Here is a 23,984-nt window from a genome sequence, read left to right as displayed (position 1 = left end):
GACGTCCGAAGCCTCGCTGCCCGGCCATACCGCTGACTGTTTCAGATCTTCACTGGTTGAACCAATGCCACTTTCCAGAAGTGACACAGAAAACTAATATTGCCCCTCCTGCCATTATTATATTATATTACACTACACTACAATACAATTATTGACCAAAGGATTGGTTTACACACATAAGATGCATTACCCATAAAACAATTACAGTTGATTATACATGTATGTTATATACTCATAATATACTTACTAGAAAATAGACATTATATTACATATTATATAGATATAAATGGATTACATGGTAATATATATTTTTTTCATTATTTATAGTCATTCCCAACAGCTTTTACTGGCGCAAAATACAGTAGATCACAGATCACATGGTTAAGATCATATCTGCCTGTTTTACACTCTTTGACCACCAAGTGGTTTCGTGTGCACATGAAGTCTCGAGAAATGAACCCTTTTCCAAACCAATTTGATGGAAAGCTTCATGAAGCTTCAGCTCGCCATCACTACTGTCATCACCTGATTGGTCGCACGGACGTCATTAACATAACATTCAGTCTGAGTCAGTGCATGGAGTGCCCGTGGCGCGGAGAAGATCATCCTATCATTCTGCCTTGAATTAATTAAAAAAAGAAAGAACAAAAAAAACGCTCTCGGACGGGAGCCGGCTATCATCGTTCACTTAAAAGAGCCGGCTATCATCTTTCACTTAAAAGAGCCGGCTATCATCTTTCACTTAAAAGAGCCGGCTCAAAGAAACCGGCTCGTTCGTGACCTACACATCACTATTCCGCGCGTCCTCTCTGAGTCTCTCTCTACAGCAGCTGTTAGAATGGTAAAGTGACTATTTATTACAATAAAAGTTACATATTCTGCTCTGATAAAGACGTTTAAATGTAGATGGACACCCGGAGCGAATTATAATCTCTTTTAAAAACTGTTTTGTTGTAGCTACCGGAGGACGGCGGCTACAGTGTGTAGGAGGAGTCAGCGGCGTGTTTCCGCTAGCAGCAGGCCGAGAGAGGTAACACGGTAATCTACGAGCTCTACCGAGAATTACAGCATATCGGCGGACCAGTCGGCAGCTATTGCGGGACACTGTGATAGAGTACAAGTTGTTTAACCACCGGGGAGCTGCGGTTGTCCATATCTGGGAGAAGAAGAAGAAGAAAAAGACATAGAAGAAGGAGTGGCAGCTGGACTGTCAGCAATGGAAGCCGAGTTTCGGGAAATCGATGAAAACGGGAGTTGGAGCGCCATTTATCAGGTAAAAACCAAGGTGGAAACGGGCTGTTGTTGGTGAAGCTGCTACTGTGCTAATGCACAATGAGTCTGCAGCAGCAGGAGCTACCATTAATGTAGTTTTATACGTGTTTTAGTTTAGTCCGTGTTCCGCCTGCTCTGCTCGGATCAATCCGAGGATTGATGTGTCTGCCTGGGTGTCAAGCAAAGCAGCACCTCCCATCACTAAACTGATATATTATCATGTGTTATATACACATACATTTAGTCAGTGATGGAAAGAAGTACTCAGACATTTTACTTGAGTAAAAGCAGCAATACCATAGTGTAAAAACACTGTAAAAGTCCTGCATCAAAAGTATTGGCATCAAAATATACGTACAGTACCAAAAGTACTCATTAAGCACAAAGGCCTATTTCAGAATAATATATCACTGGATTATAATCATTGATGAGTTAATGTGTAAGCATCACTTTAATGTTGCAGCAGGTAAAGGTGGAGCTAGTTTCAATATCTTTACATACTGCTGGGTAGCTTAACCTAAAATAATTCCTAGTCATTTATTTGTTGGTTCATATTTTGTATTATTAATCTGAATGCAAATATACTTACAGTACTAGTACCAGTCAAGTTTAGTTATTGTTTATTGGTTTGGTTCTTTCTCTCCTACTTACCATACCCACCATGTGCCCCAAAGGCACAAACACCTCCTGCCTTTATGCACTGAGTCTTTACTGTCATTTTACTTGTTGGTCTATTCTGTGCACACAACATCTGAACCCCTCCTCAGTTGCTCTTCCCTTTCTTCCTTTTTTTTTCCCACATTAAAGTTCTTTTTTAGGGAGTTTTCCCTTATCTGAATCAAGGGTCAAAAAGGACAGAGGGTGTCTTATGCTGTACAGATTGTAAAGCCCCCTGAGGCAAATTTGTGCATTCAAAAGTATTGGCATCAAAATATACTTACAGTACCAAAAAGTAAAAGTACTCATTAAGCAGAAAGACCCATTTCAGAATAATATATCACTGGATTATAATTATTGATGAATTAATGTGTAAGCATCCCTAATGTTGCAGCAGGTAAAGGTGGAGCTAGTTTCAAATACTTTAAAAGTAGTAGTCTGTTTTTTATACTTCCTTCTATTTAAATGGTTCATATTTTGTGACACTTTGTTTAGCTCTTTTTTTTACTGTGTTAGCTGATTCATCTTGTTTTTTGCACTATCCCCTTTGCTGCTGTACACTGCACATTTCCCCACTGTGGGAAGGAATATCTTATCTTATGTTATCTTATCTTTACATACTGCTGGGTAGCTTAACCTAAAAATATTTCCTAATCATTTATTTGTTGGTTCATATTTTGTATTAATAATCTGACTCTGCAAAGTGACTAATGTAATCAAATACATAGTGGAGTAAAAAGTATAATATTGGCTGCCAAATGGTACTCAAGTTAAGTAAAAGTGACTAAATGTATGGAATTTGTTTGTTCATAGTTTCTTGCTCAAAATATCAATTAATTACAGCTCAGTGTGAATCAGGTGATATTTTATATTTCCAGTTTATTCATGGGTGCACTAACATGTTCAATACCCTATTGCGCACACACACAAACACCCACATTCACACCCACACACACACCACCATGACACTTTTAGTGAACTTGACTTTTTTTCAGAACGAAATAGAATTTCTGCAGAATTGAATAAAGGAACAACCTCCCTCAAGATCCTTAACACTTGCTTGTATTCAGTTTTGAAACATCTGACAGCTGTAGAGACAGCCTGCACCATTCATGTTACATTAGATCTCTAATGTCATGTTAATGTAATGATATTTTTTTCACTCTGTCACAGGAAATTCGCCAGCAGTCATGTGAACTCCCTTGCAAGGTTGCCAAATTACCTGAAAACAAGAATCGGAATCGTTACAGAGATGTTAGCCCATGTAAGTTTCTCTTTTGTCTGACTGAATGCACCAAACAGAATAGTTTGAAATGTTTAAACTATTCCTTTAGATTGATGACAGCTCTGTAATCTGCCAGTTACGTCCAAACATCAACCAGTGGTGACTTATTCTTTAACAACAGCATCATGCTTAACTGGGTCTTCCACAGTTGCTATGCTATACAAACATGCCAGCTCATTGCTGTTTGACCTCAGTCATTTGAAATAACACAATGTCAGTATTACACAATAGGCAGAGTGTTGCGTCACTGTGGACGGACGTCATAAAGGATGTGACTTCCAATACATAACTTTTGCTCTCTTTTCAAGAGCAGCACATTTGTTCCTGTGAATTTATTAAGGTCATCACTGGTGATAGTACATGTAGGTAAAGCTACATGAGGCCGGCAACATAATATTTACTTAAAACCCATTTGTATTGGCTGGCTTTTATGTAATCTTCAACAACATTTAACAACTTCAATGTAAATGGGTCGGGGTTAGCTCAACAGCTAATTTGCATCCATATTCCCGACACAACGAGACACTCACAAATGATAAAATACATTAGTACGAAGTAAAGTTGCAATGAAAACTGTGGAGAAATGAACGTGAATCGCACCAGTTTGTCCAAACAATCTTAAACCAACAATACAATCAGACAAGTATAAAGCACTATAAACAAGTTAGACTTGATCTATAAAACATCAGATCATCCATGAGTACATATCTCAGTAGATTTTATTCACATTTTAGGTTTGATTTAAAAAAATACTAAATGATTTTGAACTTATTTTCTCCCTTTCTAATCATACATTTGATCATTTTAAAGCACTTTGTAAACATGGTCTGAGAAAGGCAACACATGCATCCATATTTGGTATATATTCAAATATATGCAGCATATTTGCCCACTCGCATGTTGATAAGAGTATTAAATACTTGACAAATCTCCCTTTTAAGGTACATTTTGAACAGATGTTATCATGATTAACAACGGAAATTAACTAATATATCTTTTATGTTCGCTCAGCCATCCTCGCAGACACCCTGCTTTTAACTGCAGATGTGTCTTTTCATGTAAAAAATAACTATTCGGTGTAGTTCAGTGTTCGAAATGAATCATCATTCAACAAAATGTTTTTCTTTCTGTAACGTCACAATCCAACAGCTGAACTATGTGGTTTCCTCTTTTTCACACTGCATAAGCTATGCAAATAGTTACTGTATATGTGTCACCAGGCTTGAGAAAATATGAAAATCAGTAACCTGAAACTTGTTCATGTTGTTTACTTTTGAACTGACATCGCCTTTCAGTGATGTATCAAGAGAAGTCGACGTCACCCGGAATTAAAAAGCTGACACCTGCGTTTTGGTCGAAGACAGACTCGTCATATGTTCTCAGCAGCTGTGTCGGTCTGATCTCTAGTCCCCTGAGTGTTGTGACATATTTTCATGTTTCTGTTTTTTCTTCTTCTCCTCAGTTGACCACAGCAGAATATGTCTGCAGCTGGGTACGAATGACTACATTAATGCCAGCCTAATAACAGTAGAAGAGGCGCAGAGGAACTATATCCTCACTCAGGTAAGCAAGATTCACGACACTCTTCTGGACAGCGATGATCCTCCCTCACAAAGAATTCACACCAGCTATTTATATGATATTGGATGATATTTATCACAGCTATGATGCAAGCGTTGTGTCATTAGCAAGGAAGTGGGAGTAATACCTGTGACATATTCATGGGAAACTGATGACTAACTTTTATTATATAAACTTTTAACCTCTTAACAATGTGACTTCCCGCTGGCCCGCTTAGCCTCTATTCTGTCTGTCAGAGGTTGTAGCAGGCTCTGTTTTAAAGCTAGAGTGAAGATACTGGTATCATGTGAAACTAGAAAACCTGAGGAATCCATTAGTACCATGTCCTGGTAGCTTGCGAAAAGAATGCGAAATAAACCTCCAAAATTACGCTAAATTTAGGTGAGGAAAAACTTGCATGTCCATTTTCAAAGGGGTCACTTTGACCTCTGACCTCAACATAAGTGAATGAAAACTCTGAGATGAAGCGAGTGAAGACTGTATCTCATTAGATAAAACAGATATTGACAAACTGCATAATTTGCAGTTGAAAAAAAGGTAATACTTCATCCTCCTAAATGATCATAAAGTTGCCATCTCTAAAACAATTTCAACAAAAAGTGAACATCATAACCTTCATGAAGGTTAGATTTGTTGCAGGTGTACCTAATAAACTGGCAACTGAGGTGTGCAAACATTTAGCAAATGGTTTACAACATAGGATAATTATTAATGTATTTGTCAGTGATTAAATCCTCCTGGGGACAGCCAGAAGTGGAGGCTGGTGTGAAAAAAGATAATGAATGACAGTATAGTAAAATACATGTGTAATAAAGTAAAATATTAATATCATCTTCATAGGAGAAGCTAGAATTTCTGACAGATACTGTATGTAAATAAACAGTATAATTATATATATTAATTAATTAATTAATGAGCGCTTAAAAGGTCATTATAGCTGCGCACAACATTATTAAAAACCATTGATTAAATATTTTCTATACTGCTGATAAATTGTTAACAATGTTGTTTTTCCATCTTTACGAGGAAAAAATTAACATAGATTAAATGTCTGCTTTTTTAAATGAGTTATTTAAATCCTCAGATGTTAGCTGCAGTATTTCTCTCAAGGAAACGTCGATTGTTTATGAGAGGTGAAATGCTGCTGCTCATCAAGCTTGTTGCTGTGAGTGACTCAGATGAGTGTATCAACATTTTTACCAGCTATTCTCGCCTTTCATTTAGATTTTGGCAGTAAGACTAGGGAGATCCCCAGTGGGAGTTGCCCCCTGCTCATAAGTATACAGCTGATGTTTAGAGGTTGATGTGTGTTGAGACTGAATTTGAAAACGGTAGACTGAACATTCAATACATCCATCTCTTCTAAAGCAGTCTTTTTTAAGAATAGTATGCTCGACAATATCAAACGCCTCGCTGAGATCTTTAAATAGATGCACTGTTTTTATTTAGTTATTCTGTACTGTACTAAGAATAAAATCTTTTTTCTCAGGGACCCCTTCCAAATACATGTGGGAACTTCTGGGAGATGGTGTGGGAGCAGAGGACCCACGGTGTAGTGATGCTGAACCGAGTCATAGAGAAAGGATCTGTAAGCAGAGGCTTCTTTCCTCACAGTGTAACCCAATTGTTTGCCCCATAACTTCACTGCTCTTCTCTTTTTGTTATGTATAATGTGCACCTTTTATTTGGTTTCAGATTAAATGTGCCCAATATTGGCCACACAGAGAGGAGAGAGATGCCATCTTTGAAGATACCAATTTCAAGCTCACCCTCGTCTCGGAAGACATCAAATCTTACTACACAGTCCGTCAGCTGGAATTGGAAAATCTGTCTGTAAGTTGTTTGTTTTAATAATCCCCATGCATGTGAGTCCTGGTCACTTCTTTGGTCTTTGAATTCTTCTTTACACTGGTCTCCCTTTACAGACTCAAGAGACTCGTGAGATTTTACATTTTCACTACACCACCTGGCCTGACTTTGGGGTACCAGAGTCTCCGGCCTCCTTCCTTAACTTCCTGATCAAGGTGCGGGAGTCAGGTTGTCTGAATTCGGACCAGGGACCGGTGGTGGTGCACTGCAGCGCCGGCATCGGACGCTCTGGGACCTTTTGTCTCGTGGACACCTGCCTCTTACTGGTTTGTACAGAAATCATGACGTCGTATCTGTCGGTCTGTCTGCAAAAATAGAATAACTCTAAATTCCTTGATCACTGTTAGAAGCAACCAGTAATGAAGAGTGTAAATGTTCTGATTCTAGTGCAATTATATTTATAAGCTAAACCTTCTCAAGACTCTAATGTACTGAATCGTTTTGCTCTTCTGTTATGCAGATGTCCATCCGTAAGGACCCGTCTTCAGTGCGTATTCGTGACGTGCTGATGGAGATGCGACGCTACCGCATGGGCTTGATTCAGACAGCAGATCAACTTAGATTCTCCTACCTTGCTGTCATTGAAGGTGCCAAGTACATCAAGGGGGATACATCACTGCAGGCAAGACCTTCCTCTCTATTCTGATCAAATTTCATTCGGTTTATCTTCTTTTCAGGTTGGCTATAATGCGCTATAAGACATGGTGTTTTTCTTTAAGTATTTTTGCAATTAAAGGGATTTTGTTTTTTCTCAAGGAGTCCTGGAAAGAGCTCTCAAACGAGGAAGATGATCCTCCAGAGTTCACCCCTCCACCTCCTCTTCCTCCTCCCAGAGACCCACACAACGGCAGGGTTGAGCCAACCTTTTTCCCCGAAAATGATGAGATCATCCCACAGATGAACATCCGCAGTCTGGGGTAATCATCCAAATTCTTTGGAAGATTTAGTTTCAGTTTGTCTTTCATCATTACTGTAAACCTTTTTACCAAATAAAAGAACAGGAATAGGTTGCTCCTGCTATTTGTAATCCCATGAGCCGGCATACATAGAGGCAAGGGTGGGGAAATGTGTGTTTTCCTGCGAATGTCCAGCAACACGTGTCAATTTCCACTTGTTACATGCATACAGTCTTATCAAAATAAAATTCTGTCTTCACTGGAGACAACCTGGTTAGGTTTATGGAACAAAACTACTTGGTTAGGTTCAGGAAAATATAGTGGAAGTGGCGTTACTTAAGTACAGAATTTACGTGACTCACACGAGATACGAACACCAATCTCCTGGACGAAAGTCTGGTGTTTTTTGACCCACCCATCCACCCCGACCTCCTCCCTACACACCGTTTGTCGCTCTTTATACTTCCTGGTTCACAATTGCGTGGATTACATACAAATTGATTTTGTGGGATATGTAGGAATTACGGTGCATTTATTTTTGTAGGTTTAGCTACAAACGGTGTATGAGAACAGCCTGACCAGTTAAAGCGCCACTGAACTGGTCGGGTTTTGGAGGGCACCCATCAATTACTAGTTTAGTTTCAAACTAGTGATTTAATAAGTCAGATTGCACCATTTTAAATGTAGTAATTTAGTTATGTGTAAATTGGTTCTACTCAGGTCCTCACAAGAGCTGCGAAAGAGGAACACCGCTGCCCCCCCGCCTCCTCCTGACGGTGCTGAGCCTCTCGATGGCCACGTGGGATTCGAAGATCATACCTCCAAAGCTCCAACGAAATCCCAGCAGCAGGAGACGGAGGAGCAGGAGTCGCTTGAGGGAGCGGCGCAGCCGAAGGAAAGCTCTCCTGTGTCGGGGACTTGGTCCCCTCTACTAGCCAATGTGTGCCTGTGCACGGCGCTGGCTCTCGGTGCTTATGTCTGTTATCGAGCCTGTTTCCACTGATGTCTGTCCTTCCTCCTCCTTTTTTGTTCCTTCTTGTCTCTCCACTGATGTTGCAAAGTGGACTAGGCTGGCCAATCAGCCTGCTTTGACTTTGGGTTTACTCTGCGAGCAAGTGGATTATTTGGACTTCAGCAGATTCAGGTTCACTCATTTATTTCACAAATGCAGTGCGAACGGGTTGGCCGGTTGGGAATAGCAGGCTGCCAGTCCTCATTACCCACCCAAACGTTCTTTCAATATGTCATCATGGATGCTCAGGGCCTCTGTTTTTCCGGTGTCACATCCCAAATGCGTGTGCCGACTTAAACACAGACTCAACAGACGTATAATACGTGTCTGTTGAGGAGAAGGGTTTTGCTTTAGCTCCCCTGTTTTGTGAACCAGGATGAATGGCCTGTCAGCCCATTTTACACGTGTCTCCTCTCTTATTTACCAAATGACACTTGTATGTGTTCTTCCATTTCATCCTGAGGTGTCCGTTTTGGATTTCACATTTTTTTTCCCCACCTCATCTTTCTTTTGCTTTCACAAATGACCAGAAAATCATAGAGCCAGATTTTTGACCAGCCTGTCTGAAAATATGCCAGTAAGCGAGACACTTTTTAACATGTCCGTTCTTTTGTTGTGGGTTAATATTAAACCCAGCAGTAAGGTGAAGTATGTGAAAGTAAGAGGGAAGCAACCATGTCCCTACTAGATAAGAGATGCATGCTGGGGTGGGCATTGAATTATCTGTCCTCACTGGGGGCCTGTGTAGGTCTGCAGGGGGCATGCTAGTTGAGTACATACAGACAGTATGTGTGTGTTTTTGTGTATTTGTACGTTTGCGCGAGTGGTAGTTAGTGGAGCTTTCTACTGATGCTTGAGTTAAATCTACTCAGTGAGAAATATTAATATAACATTTACAGTACGTCAAATGTGAGATGTAGACTGAGTTGCCTCCTGGTAATTGATTCCCTCTGCGTTTTCACTCCCTGGTGGCTCAACAGTGAAACAGAAAAAAACAAAATGGTTCAGGGACAGGGTGCCATGTCTCATTCTCCATTTCCCTGGCATTCTCAAATTGACATTGGAACAATCTTGAGATTGTTTTAATAAGGTTATAACACCTGGCTTTTGCTTTAACTGTTTTGGAGAACATCTTTTCAGTCACAGTGGGTACAAATGTGTGGAGGCTTTTCATGCCAAGAGAATGCAACTGTTATATTAGTAGTTATATTAGTTAGTATAGTATTGTGTGTTCAGTAACACACAAGAATGCCAGCTTTTTGAGACACAAAGTAGCTAACACCCAACTCTTTTATCCAGCAATACAAATACTGAATAATGTGTCACCCTTTACTTTATCAGACTCTTGAGTTTGAACAGGGAACCAGGGATTTTGAACAAACCAAAAATCAAACACCAGCACAGGGAATAAAAACAATACACTGTAGTGATGATCCGTTGTATCATGGCGTGGCCCTGAGCTGGCAATATTGTTTTGTATGATTTTTTTTTTTTTAGCATGCTGCATTTGTGAATCAACAGGTTTGTCCTAAGAAGAGATTAGTTAAGCTGCTAGCATTCAGTTTACCTTTGTGACTCGACAAAGTTCAGTACACAAGTCCGACAGCTGTACTTTTCTTTAGAATGTATAAACGTCCTCGACAAGGACACACCCTTATTAGATATATATATTTTTTTCAAATCAGGTTTCAGTGTGCTGAGTTATTTTTTTTTTTTGTTCAGCTTTAGCAAGGAATTAAATCTCAGCACCTGTGCAGCCATCGCACCAGGTTCTCCTGTTTTTCTATACTTATGCTGAGCTCAAAAACATGTATTTTTTTATTTACATTTGTTGTTTTCCTTTTTAAATAAAAAAAAACAAAGTCTACTGTTGATTTGTTCTGTTTTTTTAACCTCATTCTAAATCTCCTAGAACAATGACTATGGTAATAAAAGGTCACGCATAACTGTTTTTATCTCATTGTTAAACTGAATGTGTCACAAAAACACCTTTTTTCCCTTTATAACCTTAATTATACAGAGAACAATCTGCTTGGTCCCCTTAAAGTGGCTTTTCCACTTTTGCTTCTTTACAAGTTGCCTCTAATCAGAGATATTATAATGAACACATTGCATTTAATGAAACTTCATGAATCAAAAACATGAATCATATTTTATTTTTCCTTTTCTCCATCTTAAGTAAAGCATTTTGAATTGTCTCTGGGTTTCAAAGGCCCTATTATAATTACACTTGCCTTGCCTACCTACTATGCATTATTCAACGGTAGCTGCAACAGGTCAGATTAAAATACGAAATATGATTTTATTTACTTATTTTAAAGTATGGCGAGGGAACGCAAAAGTAGTCCTCAAAAAAATTCTTGCCGTTACCCTTAAGGGGCTTCGTACAAATGCACATGAAAACAGCAGGGTTTTAAATTTAATTTAAAGTTTGTGTGCAGTTATTGCGATCACCAGGAAGTTGGTTCCATCTCTGTGTTTGGTTCTGACTTGAGGTTCTACCAGCTGACTGCTTCTTAAAGACCCAAGTGACCTGCTGGGTTTATATTCAACGGTATCAGAGATTTATTTCGACCCAAGGCTGTTAAGTAGTTCTCTAAGTGAGTGGCAGCGAGATTAAAGATTTAACAACAGGAGTAATGTGCTCTGGGACATTACTCCGGGACATTACTCCTTCAAGTCATCAATCAATGAAACACTGCTGCACTCTGTAGAAACAAAATGTCTACATTTGAATGCTTAGAAATATTGGTACCTCTTTCTAATAATGTACCTTTTATAAATGGCTTACAAATTGTCTTTATTCATATTAACAAGTATTTACTGATGCGTTATAGTTCAGTTATAAGCCATTAGTTAGAACTAAGGCTGCACCCTCTTCTCATCTGTTGTTTTGTTCTTAGTCAACTAAGATTTCTTTAGTAGATTAGTCATTTTTTTTATTACGCTTTTTCATGCTGAATGACTTATTCCTAAAAAATTTATGAGCACATCTCTGGTAAACACATGGTTTAAAGTGGTGCTTTCGTGTGATTGAGAAACTCAGTTTTACAGATCTGTCAATTAAGTCATTACTAAAGGGCCTTATTCATTAACTCTGCAGGTATAAGTGTTAATAAGTTGTTAATAAATAGATTTTGGTCCATGGTCTGTAGCTCTTTTGTAGAAATAAGTTAAACATTTTAATAGCCCAAAAGTATATTCTTATTGATGGTTTATAACGGATCTGTAAAACATTAGTACATCATTGATTAAGAATTAATAAAGCCAATATTAGTTACAACTTATAAACCCTTTATAAAGGTTTGCCAAAATATCTCTAGTGATGTCAGGAAATCTTCCAGTCTGAGTGTCAGTCTTGGAAAGTTACTAAGTACATTTACTCAAGTACTGCACAGTATTACATAATATAATACAATTTTGAGGTTCTTGCACTTTATTTAGTATTAGAGTATTTCCATGTTATGCTACTTTATAATTTTACTCCACTGCATTCATTTGACAGATGTAGTTACTTTGCAGATTCAGATTTTTAATAAAAAATATAGATAAAATAATAAATTATGATGTATTATTATGTATTAAGCTACCTGGTAGTATATGAAGTTGCTGAAATTAGCCCCACCTTTACCAGCTGCAACATTTAAGTACACATTAATACATCACTAACTATGATCCAATGATATTATATATACATATTTTTCTGAAATAGGCCATTTACTTTTGGTACTTTAAGTATATTTTGATGCTAATACTTTTCTGCTTTTACTTATCAGGATTTTGAATGCAGGACATTTATTATGAGTATTTTTACGATGTTGTATTGCTACTTTTACTTACGTAAAAGATCAGAGTACTTTTTCCACCACTGTGAGTACTGCTAATGTTCTTTTTCCAGTGGGTCTTAAAACCACCCCCAGGTGGCGCTGTTAGACTGTAAAACTTACTGCTTCTATCTCTGAATAAGAAGCTTTGGCTTTTATTGCAGCCCACACTCTTTCCTGTTTTCTGTATTGAACCTGGGTTTGCTCATCAATTACATTTAATTATCCTAATTACTTTTATTTACAGTAAACGATGAATCGGGAGTGTTCCTCTATTGGCAGACCATACACTGCCTCTTGTTTTTAAGGGGATCGTGATGCTGCATGCCACAAATACTCCTCGTTTTATTCTAATTCTAATTGCTTTAAACTACGCAAACAGTATGTTTTCATGAAAATACTACTGGAAAACTGAATTCTAGTAACTATTCTGACCACTCTCACCACAGGAATTACTGATATGAAATTGTTTCTCAACAGTTTATTGTGAAAACACACACCAGTTCCTTTTAATACACAAAACTTTGAGGTTAAGGTCCAAACTGTTCCACTAAGCAAAGCCCAAGAATGAGTTTAGGTTTGTTTTAGTGTATAAGACCACAACAACGACGGTCAGTGAACACTAAAGGAAGGAAGGACATGTCTTGAGACACGCAGTGCTTGAGCAAACTTCACCACACTGATGTAGTACAGATGATTTGGCAACAGTCTTGGCTAGAACTTCCTGTTTGGGAAATAAGAGGCAGGCACTTGTACGCGGTGTACAGGAATGCAACTTAAACAGAGTGAGTAATAGCACTCCCAGCCACGGCTCTCTTCTGACGTCAAATGAGGAGACATGATGGAACACGCTTCACTCGTCGGCACTCAGTAGGAAAACTACAATCAAGGTGGACCGGAAGTCCTCTTAAAGGCACAGTTGTTTCTATTGAAACTATAGACTGTCTGATCTGACAGTGTTGTCATGACCCATGCTGTTTGTGGTCATTTTATTACTTACTTTGAATATACTGTATACCATATTTATGTATGTAATCTACCAAAGCCTACATATTTCGATGTTTATGATTTGGGTGAAAAATTAAAGCTCCTAGATCAGAATATGACAGCTCTGAGAAATGTCACTTGAACAAATGTCAAAAGTGCACTATGAGTTGTCTCTCCTTACTCAGCTTAATTGTGCATAATGCTGACTACACATTCACAATCGACCAAAAGGGATATCTGCCCTGCCCTGCTGACTCTTCCAGCATGTGTCCTCAGTTTAGTTATTAACCTGGAACTTCCCAATAGCTGGCCAGCTGTCAGGGTGGGTGGGACGATCTTTGACTGTAAGTCTCTTTTAGAGACCTGCTGATCATTTGCGCTGGGAGCCGAGCAGGCATCAGGAAATTCCTGAATGTGAGGGGAGTCAGATCCTTCCAAGTGTGACTCTGCAAAGTCTGAGTCACCACTCACAGCGTCGTACAATGGAAGCTTGATATGAGGAAGTGTGAGAACACAATCAGGTGTACCATGTCTCTTCATGCCCTTATCATTTCAAAACTAACAAAAGACAGGGGAGTGAATGAGACATAGTGAGCTCCCAGTATCGATCAGTGGTTGAATGTGTCACAGTACATTTACTCAAGTACTTGCACTACATTTGAGTACCGTATTTCCAGTTCATGCTACTTTATACTTTATACTACTCTACTACATTTCAGAGTGAAATATTGTACTTTTTTATTCCACTGCATTTATCTGACAGCTATAGTTACTAGTTACTTTTCAGATTCATTCTTTGCATAATAAAACACAAGCTTATAAAATACGACACATTGCTGACGTAATAGTTTTGACGTATTCAGCAATATACTTATTTGCTTTCTTGCTGAGAGTTAGATAACAAAAATCAATACCACTTTTATGTCTATATGCTTAATATGAAGTTACAGCCAGCAGCCGGTTATCTTAGCTTAGCATAAAGACTAGAGACAGGAGGAAACAGCTAACCTGGCTCCGTTCAAAGGTGACAAAATCCAGCTACTAGCACCTCTATAGCTCACTAATTAACACAGTATATTTCCTTTGAACAGAGCCAGGCCAGCTGGTTCCCTCTGTTTCCAGTCTTTGTGCTAAGCTAAGAGATCTGGTTGTTAGTGGTAGGTTCATATTTAGCATTCAGACATGAGAACGGTGTTGATTTTTCCCAAAAGATGGCTAAATTAAAATAACTGTTCAAGGCCCAAAAGAGGTTCAAGTATCAAATGTGTGGCCAAACTTTGTTTTTATTTTCTTTCCTCTCCCATTAATCATCGCACAAGCCCTCAGATGTATCCTGTGACAGAGTCAAATTTGCGTTAACGCAAATTTGTTTCAATGCCAAAAATTAATTATATATCAAGCACTATGTTAATCGCCACGTGAGCTGAAGCCTGGCTGTTCACACCTGAAACACATTTCTCCCCACCAGTCAACAAGCGATTCTGCTCCTCTGCTGTTTACATTAGTTATCTTTCTCTCTGTCTGCATGTCTACGTCTCTCTGTGTGTGTGTGTGTGTGTGTGTGTGTGTGTGTGTGTGTCTGTGTCTGTATGTATGTTTGCTCGTCTCTGTCTTGCTCTCTGTTTAGACAAAACTAACAAATATGTGGAATAAGTATGTAATTTAAAACCAACAATCACAAACAGCAGTGACACTAGGCTATTTCTAAGACAAATAGTGGATGGATTTCGAAATTTGACTGGGGGCAGGGAATGGTATGGGGAGAACAGGGAGAGAGGGGAGGGAAGTGCCATGTGTTCGTGGGATGCATATTTTATCATCTTATCAGAATCATAAACATACAGTATATAATTTATATTGTTTAGAGTAGATTATCAGTGTGTTTTCTTGCCAGATTCGCTCGCGGCACTATAATTTAAAGGGCCAGTGTGTAGCATTTCGGGGGATCTACAGTATTAGCAGAAATGGAATATAATATTCATAACTATGTTTTCATTAGTGTATAATCACCTGAAACAAAGAATAGTTGTGTTTTTGTTAGCTTAGAATGAGCCCTTCATATCTACATATGAAGCGGGTCCTCTTCACAGAGTCCGCCATATTACTACTAACACTAACACTAACACTAACCAAACACTGGCTCTAGAGAGTACCTTTCGCGTTTTTAGGTTACCTGAAGGCCACCGTAGTTCTCCGACACACTTGTGAAACTGTGGTAACGTGAGCCGCAGAGTGCAAATCTGTTATCTCACCAGCCTAAAGTAGTGTTATTATGGTGAGGTTGCCCTCTTAGCCAGGTGAACGGCGTTACCACGGTTTTGCACTCGGTGGCTCACGTTACCTCAGTCTTGGAAACGGAGGGGTGAGTGGAGGGGTACTCAGTTGGTTGCAATCTGCAACAACACCACTAGATGCCACCAAATCCTACACACCATACTTTTATGTAAAAGAAGCTCCATCTCAACCAGTTAATATTAAAATGCTACTTAGGTATTAATGCATCAGTATTGACAATATAACAATGTGGTAATTTATCAGCCACAGAGGCCATTTTTCTGCTAAACAAGTACTTTAACTTTTTGATAATTTAAGTGCATTTTACTGATAATAGCTCTGTACTTAAGTATGATTTTGAAAGCTGGACTTCTACTTGTAATGGAGTATTTTTACATTGTTGTACTTCAGTAAAGGATCTAAGTAACTTTTGGCATCAGCCCAGCTTTATTCCTTAATTAAACATTGCATAGTGTTGTATCATAAGAATATAACTGCTTTTCCTAACCAAGCAGCAAGATTGATTTTAATCAGTCGGTAAAAAAACACCTCTGTGTTGTTGTTCTTATCACGCTGCAGCCTCTATGTCAGAGGCTGTCTTTGGTTACGTCTGTAGAGACACTCACCCATGATCAGTTCCTGTTCCTGTTCCTGTCCCCCCGGCTGCTGCTGTTGAGGACCAACCGTTAGACGTAGATGTGACATATTGCACCTCGACTGTCATAGGCTAAGTTCATGCATGTAGGTCATATCGTAAATACTGAGAGGTTGGAGCTGGTGCTTCCCCTACGGTCCCGCATCCTTCCTGATGACGTCGAAAACATATGGTCCACATGTAAACAAAGCTGGCTGACCTGCCTGTCTCACCACAGATGTCACCACTGTGTTCTTTTGGCTTATTGTTGATGTTTTCTTCATAGCAACTGTGGAAAAAAAGACGACATATTGTTGCATATGAGTTTGTTTTCGATGCACTACTGAGTCTGTGACAGAAGCAAACGTAGTGCATGTCAATGATTGTGTGTTTGTGACAAAAACTTTTGGGAATGAGGTGAAAGGTAAGACGTGAACGTGAGGATGGTCACATAGTTAAGCTAGTGTGGGTGGAATGCTTTCATTGCTGCCACCGTCGTCAACACACCCTACTTCCTGTTGAGTCAAAGCCCACACATGACTACTAATATTACTTCAAGGTATCTGTGATTTCACGAGTGTACAGCTGAGAGTTTTCTGTACATTTTATGTTTTACTTTGCAGCAGCTCATCAACATAACAGCGTTGTTTCATTTTTTAAATAATCTCTGCCAGGCATGAAGTCACAAGATCAGAGGGGAACAATCTTCCCACAGGTTTTTCTTCCTATCGTTGGTCTAAATACTATCCTCTCTTAACCCATTTGTGCCCAAAGATGATCTAGTATGATAAGGAAAAATGCCACAACATTTGTTCTGTTTGGTCAAAAGTTTTGAAATTTGGTACGGACATAGTTTGGGAAAGTATCTAACAGTACAACTTTGAAATCTTTCGACTCAGTAAAAATCAGGATGAAAAGACAGAACTTTTGAAAAATGAGGAAAAACGCAAACATTATGTTTATTAAATGTTTTCCATATGAAATATTTTTTTTACACTGCATATGTGTGCATATCTTTGATGTTCAACTTTTTATGAGTTCATAAACTTTAAATCGAGATTTTGCTCCTTGTAGTTTCTGAGTCACATACATTTTCTTATCATACTATATCTAGTATTTCGGCACATGAGACTTAGTCAAATATACTGGAGTCTATTGAAAAAAACAGTAGTCCCATTTGCCAAAAGACTAGATATAGTATGATAAGAAAACTCACTTTTCAGCCAAACAGTTTGACCAAAAATTTCTCCACATTTCTGCAAGCCCAGAGAACACTTCCCCCAAAGGAAATTGAAAATGTCAGTTGTGGGCACAAATGGGTCAATACATGTCATATTGTTTTGCACCTTTCAGGTAGGGCTACCTTTTTTAAAAATTGTGATTAAAGACCTGAATATAACTTCTTCCCTGTATAATTGTAAATGACATTTCACACAAACTTACAGAATGACAAATCAGTCAATAGCTGTTATACCAGTTCAATTTTAAACTTTTTGCAGAGCTGGTTCGATTAAACTACGTTCATCTTTCATCCCCCGATTCAATTAATATGTACAATTTACAGTAAGTGGCCTTATCGTGGCCCTACGTTTGCACAACTATTGGTGGTATTTCTTGTGTTAGATGATACATTTTCACTTCCATAATATTCACAATTTCCAACGCCCAGTTGTCAAAATAAAACAGGATGTAAGCTTAAGTGAACATCATGTCAGAATGTCTGGTAATCTAGGAAAGTTTTAGAGGAGAGCATTGAGGAATAGAGTAATGTGTTCAACTTTCAATATTGATAGAAACTGCAGTGAAATACTAATTGGATAGCTTCCTTCTTACAAAGTTCTGCAATAATTACCTACACAAGAAATTACTGAGGTCTACTTGTGTGTGTGTGTGGAGGAGCCAGTATAATAATAGTGTTAAATCAATATTGGCTCATATCTGTTGAGAAGGGACTTGTTGGCTGTGAATGATTTTATTCATGTGAGGTGACCCTGAATGACCTCCAATTCTATTAAATACTGACTAAGGGAAAATGTTACCGGCTCATTATTTAATATGTCTGAAATTAGTGTCATCAAACGCCATCCTTTGTTCAGTTTGTGTACATTTGTTGTACATTTACTGCTGAACTAGTGCAAATTTGAGGTACTTTTACTATATTTTACTGGAGTATTTTTTTTTTTTTTTAAATCATTTACCATTTCTTGTGACTTTATACTTCTACTCCACCACAGTTCAGATGGAAATATGATACTTTTGTACATTAATTTGACAGCTATAATTTCTTGTTACTTAACATATTAAGATTTTACACATGAATCATAAAATCAGTTTTTAAAATTTGATGCATCGTTATAGATTAAACTACCTAACAGTATGTTAAGTTATATTTTTTAACTCAAACTCAACCAAATACAACATTACAATGATATGTATTAATGCATCCGTAATATTAATCCAATTATATAAAATACTGTATATAAAAAGTGTACATTTTTGCATCTACTTAAGTACATTCTTCTGATAATATTTATGTACTTTGCTTAAAGAAATTCTAAATCAATCAGGACTGAAATCTTAAATTTAAATGCTGATGGGATGTCATGATGGGATGAATTTGCATTGTGCTATTGCTACTATTAAGTAAACGATGTCATGTCCTCTACCGCTGCTTTCTTTTATCAATAAATGGCTTACTACTATTAGGAAATAATCATAATTTGGTCATATTTTAACATTTTGTAAGAGCAGGTGTCACATTTGAAATGATGTGTGCTAAATACATTTTCAAATATATTCAAATGTATTCTGGGGGATCATTCTCAGAGGCCTTTTTTGCACTTTGATAGCAATTTATTATAATTTTTGGGGAAATCCTGATGAAATCCTTATTTTTTAAATTATATTAAGATGTCAGGCAGCTAAACCACCAAAACCGCAATTTATTCCCAAATGGTACTAAACATTTTCATACAGCTTCAATTAACAATTTTCCTCTCAGATTCCAGCATTTTGTTGACCACTCTGCATAAACCCTCAATTAACCCTTCATACACTGCGAGTATATTGAAATGAACTCTTCTCACGCACAAATGTTTCTCTAATAATTAAACGTTCATTTTGTAAGGATGGGCTGGTGTTACACAAGATCTGGGCAGTGATACTTGATACTGTGTAGTGACCGCAAGTCACTTCTGCACGTCAGTTTGGTGTTTTCACAGTCATCCACAGCGAAAATAGCAGAAGTGAACTAAGATGTCGAAATCTTGGTGCAGTTCAAGACATATAATGTTCTGGTCCGTTTACCGTAGCTCAGGCGGTCTGGCTTCCCGTTACAACCCATGGTCCGGATATCCGGCGCTCCTTTCACTTAGAGGAGGAACTGTAATTAAACCAGCAAAATCACAGTGTTAAAATCACCATGACATTTATAAATATCTGTTTTAATTGTGACTAAAAAGATGACGCAGGTTTGGCTACTTTTGATAGAGTATTTCAGAATTTCAGAGGGCCAAGACATCTTGACTACCTTCTGCCTTTGGTCTAGACTTGACAATCATAAGAGGCTTTACATTGGTCAACCATCTTTAAAATTCTGACTGAGCAAACTATCTCTATATAATATAGACAAAAAGTTCTTTAGGATGATGTGTCACTACAACCATAAAGATATAAACAAAAACTGGTCAAATATTTCTACACAAACCATTTCAGTATCTGAGGGTCCTAAATAACTATAATTTGAGTAATTAAAGGAAGAAATGTGCAAAAAATAATATAAAGAGAAAACAAAACAGGACCCAGGATAGAACTTTGAGGTACTCCACAGCATAACTGTGATTAGGTGGATGTAAGATAACAAACAGCAGACGACATTAAATATAAACTAACTGACTGGTGTCTGTCAGAAACAGATTTCATTTAAAGAATGGCTTTTATTAATATTCTATATTTTTCTTATTGCCAACAAATCCCATAAAATTAATTCAAATTAATTAATCTGTGTAGCTAAAGCCTGATTTTTTTAATTCCTCTGTGCCATAGAGCTACATTGTTGTCCAAAAGCCATAAAAACACACCAATGTGCCACACTTTTGCACTGGGTGACATGTTCCTTCATTAGGATGAACATGGTTAGTTTCTTTTGACTCTATTCCACGTGCTGTACACCATCCTGTTGCAGTAAATACTCACTGGAGCACCAAATATATATTTATCTGTGGCTGAAAATAGTTCCCAAAAATGCACTATTTATTTTGTTTGAGTGAAGTTTGCTGAAAAAAAATACAGTGCTCGGCTGTTTTAAGAAATTACAGAGTGTGTATTTATGACCTCTTTTTATAGATTAATGTATTCAATAGGAACCAATGAGTTTGGGGCTGAGTTTAACAGACAAGGTAGGGAAGTCAGAAACGTATAGAGGGACGGACTAGACCAACACACTTTTGGTTTGGTCTTTCCATGGGATTTGACTGTAATAAAAATTGTGAATATTGCCAGCCTTTTCTTTTAGATGCATTGCAAACTATGTCAAAAGTGAATTTTAACCAAATTGGCAGAAAATAGTAATTACTGTGTTATCATTATGTGCTGATTTGCATTTTTGTGATGAACAAGTTGATTGTTTAGACGCTATGAAGCAGCTGTAGCCACGTTGTGTTTGTTAAATGTTAGTTCAGCATTTTTGCTATTACCAAGTACTATATTAAGGCTGCAACTAAGGATTTGTTTCATTATCGATTAATCTGTAGATTATTTTTTCCAATTAATCATCACCAAAATACCAGAAAATAGTAAAAATGCTTTTTTGTCTGATCTGAACAGTCCAAAGATATTCAGCTTAATGTCATGACTGACAAAGAAAAGCAATAAGTCCTCATATTTGAGAAGCTCAAAACTATATTTAACTAAATATTTGCGATTTTTGTTTAAAAAAGTGATTCAATTTGTCGATTAATTTTCTGTTGATCGACTCATCAATGTATCTACTTATTGTTGCAGCTCTTTACGATGTATAAATTTGTGTCATAACTGTTTCTAAATAACTGTAATTATCTGTAGAGAAGCAACAAACCCCTAATCCATCTGTTTTGCTCCATGTTCGTAGTGTAATTTCACTTCAACACACTTCTGTAGCTATTTATGATGTAAAACAGCAACAAATGTGTTGTGCATCAGCTCACACAGAAACAAACTAAACAAGAAAAACTACACCAAAGCCAAATTAATAGTAAAAGTGTTAAATAACAGAAGGTTGAGTTTTCATCATTCAACTTTTTTTGATTAATATAAGGTTGCAATCTCGATTTTCATTTAAATAAATGTCTGTTAATTCACTATCTATCGCCAAATGAGGTAACACAATGGTGACTGAGCCTATGGCCCGTCAATGAAAGTATTGCAATATTTATATATTTGCAGTATTACAAACCAGGTCTCTGTGGTGACATTCCTGGTAAAAGAATGCTGTATCACAGTTTTTCTCCATTGTATACACACAAAAAAAGGGACAATGTTCACAAAACTTGAAGCTCATGTACATAGATATACATTTCTATTCTATTTCTATGCTCGTGTATCAACAAAAAGACTCCAGACTGCTGAACTCAGAGCACATTTCCATTGTTTTCACTAAAATAGAAATTCTAAATCAATCAGACTGAAATCTTACGGACTGACACTCTAGTACAATCTCATACAACATTGTAGAAAAGTGGTTTGAGGAACAAAAAAAACTACCAATCAGCGTCAAAAGAACATACTAACATGACTCATAGGTAAAGAAAAATCTTCAATTTCTCAACAACTGGTACAGAGTGGACATTAGAGTGGCAGGTGTGTGTGTGTGTGTGTGTGTGCGTGTGTGTGTGTGTGTGTGTGTGTGCGTGTGTGTGTGTGTGTTTGCGTGTGTGAGTGTGGTTGCGTGTGTGTGTTTGTATTGCCTTATCAGAGGAGTTTTTTTAGGAGGCCAGTTGGCCTGTGAAGGGGCTGTGATGCAACGAGGAGTTTACGGACAGACACTGCCCATTGACGGTAAAATGAGGAAAGGGGGCTGGGCTAAACTTTCAAGAAAAGAGGTCATCCTGTGTGGGAATTTCCCTCTCTCCTGTCAGCGTGTGTGCCAGGAGCAGGGAATGACTGCGTGGGGCTCCAATGGGAAACAAGGGGTCATCGAAGAAAAAAAATGCCTAGAATGTCTAAAAGAATCCGTGCCAAAACTGACAGCTACGATGGGAGTGGCAAGAGCAGGAAATGTGCTGTAAAAGTCACGACAGTGGAGTGCTGAATGTTAAATCATTAACACGATATATGAAACATGACTCTGTTTCTGCGGTTCTGTTCATTATGTTCTAAAAACACTTTTCTTGAAATCTGTATGTATGAATGATCATGTTTACTTGCACAGTTTTTGTGCCCAGTACAGCCTAAAGCCAGACCACAACTACTTACAGCTATTGTCACGTTCATGGAGTATAACAATGTCTTAATGTGGGTGTAGCATTCTTCAAGTGGTGATGTGTTGGAAAGGGAGGATATTGCACAACAGTTAAAAGCCAAACTGTTCCATCATTGAGTGTGTTGAAACATCCACTGAGTTTAAAATGTCATCCCTCACTGCACAAAACAGCAACAGATTTTATAGAGAATATAACGTGACCTTTTAATGCCAATAAAGTGCCCTCCTCTTAAAAAACTAGCAGAGGTGGTTTTTCCTCTTTTCTGCTGTTTGAAGAGAGAGCTGGAAAAACATTCCCCACCCTGAATTGTCACGGATCACCTACAAATCCCACCATGCCTCTTTCGTTATCCATCTGTCTGTGGTTTGCTTGTTTGAGACAGATACGTTTGTGCACACAGTGAAATGCAGTCTAAGGGCTTGGTAAATTCCACTGCAAACAAATAGTCAACTTATCTATCATGTCTGGTGTAACCTACTCTGTCACTCCCATTTTTTAACTTCTTCATTTTCTTGCTGAGTGTTTTCCTTCTGAGGGTTGAACAAGGTTTGCTCAGGATTCTTCGTATCTCGCCCATTCTGACTCCCAGCCAGGTCTTTTGGCTGTTGAAGCGTGACCTGAGGTGGTGTGAGGAGGTTAGTTGCTGATTAATTTTCATGCAACCTTGAACCCCTCACTAGGCCAGTGGACCCAGCAGACTATTGACAGAGCCGTGTGCTAAAGATAAAGCTAACATTTCTCTGCTACGTGCAGTGTGACTGTTTTTTTTTCTGCTGTTCTCAGCAGTATCATTTCAGTATTGGATGTATTTCAGGATCTGAGGATTTTTGTGTCAACCAGTGTGTAAACAGAGGAAAGAAAATGGCATTAAACATTACCCAATAAAAGTGTGGAGATTCTGTTACTATGAGGAATCCATTCATATCAGTCTTCATAGAAAAACACAGTTTCACATATCAATCCTCATGTTATATTCAGTAACAGAGGAGGTTTCTATAGCCGTATAATGGCACTGATCAAACGCCATTTTCTGCTTTGTGGAAACACTAAATAATAATGAATAGTGATGATGGCGATTTGAGGCATTAATAAAATGTTTTTAGCCTTACTGTTGATAAAAAATTACTCAATGTGCAAAAAAAACAAACACATTCCTTCAGCTTGTTGATGTCTCTTTCAAATTTGACATAATGGCCTGAATTAAACGTTTGCAAATTTGCCTTAAAGGTCGAGCC

At 37.9% G+C, this 23,984-nt stretch overlaps 2 protein-coding genes across 3 annotated transcripts in view; one reads left to right on the top strand and one right to left on the bottom strand.

Moving 5' to 3' along the window:
* LOC119489667 (kelch-like protein 12) overlaps positions 1-23,984 on the bottom strand; it is a 42,133-nt gene that overhangs the window by 11,722 nt on the left and 6,427 nt on the right. For both annotated transcript variants that reach the window (XM_037772406.1, XM_037772403.1), the window contains exons 2-4: positions 19,598-19,673; positions 16,419-16,580; positions 16,284-16,326 (exon numbers count right to left, since the gene is read on the bottom strand). In XM_037772406.1, coding sequence (XP_037628334.1) covers positions 16,284-16,326; positions 16,419-16,481 — 106 coding nt within the window. In that variant the 5' untranslated portion in view covers positions 16,482-16,580; positions 19,598-19,673. The remainder of the gene's footprint in view (positions 1-16,283; positions 16,327-16,418; positions 16,581-19,597; positions 19,674-23,984) is intronic.
* Positions 723-10,444, top strand: LOC119489671 (tyrosine-protein phosphatase non-receptor type 1-like). Its single transcript, XM_037772409.1, has 10 exons — positions 723-841; positions 958-1,273; positions 3,103-3,193; positions 4,677-4,777; positions 6,285-6,383; positions 6,491-6,628; positions 6,721-6,930; positions 7,125-7,286; positions 7,421-7,581; positions 8,281-10,444. The coding sequence occupies exons 2-10, from the start codon at positions 1,217-1,219 to the stop codon at positions 8,561-8,563; spliced, it is 1,302 nt and encodes a 433-aa protein (XP_037628337.1). The 5' UTR covers positions 723-841; positions 958-1,216; the 3' UTR covers positions 8,564-10,444.

This window comes from Sebastes umbrosus, chromosome 6 (assembly GCF_015220745.1).
Source record: "Sebastes umbrosus isolate fSebUmb1 chromosome 6, fSebUmb1.pri, whole genome shotgun sequence".
Taxonomy (NCBI): Eukaryota; Metazoa; Chordata; class Actinopteri; order Perciformes; family Sebastidae; genus Sebastes; species Sebastes umbrosus.
The sequence above is the reverse complement of the archived record's forward strand: the minus strand, read 5'-3'. Positions and strand labels throughout refer to the sequence as shown.

Bases quoted from the DNA above. Each gene is read 5' to 3' on its own strand.
- LOC119489671 (XM_037772409.1), top strand. From the start codon at position 1,217: ATGGAAGCCGAGTTTCGGGAAATCGATGAAAACGGGAGTTGGAGCGCC. The intron at 4,778-6,284 runs GTAAGCAAGATT...CTTTTTTCTCAG, and splicing joins GGAACTATATCCTCACTCAG to GGACCCCTTCCAAATACATG. The intron at 7,287-7,420 runs GCAAGACCTTCC...TTTTTTCTCAAG, and splicing joins AGGGGGATACATCACTGCAG to GAGTCCTGGAAAGAGCTCTC.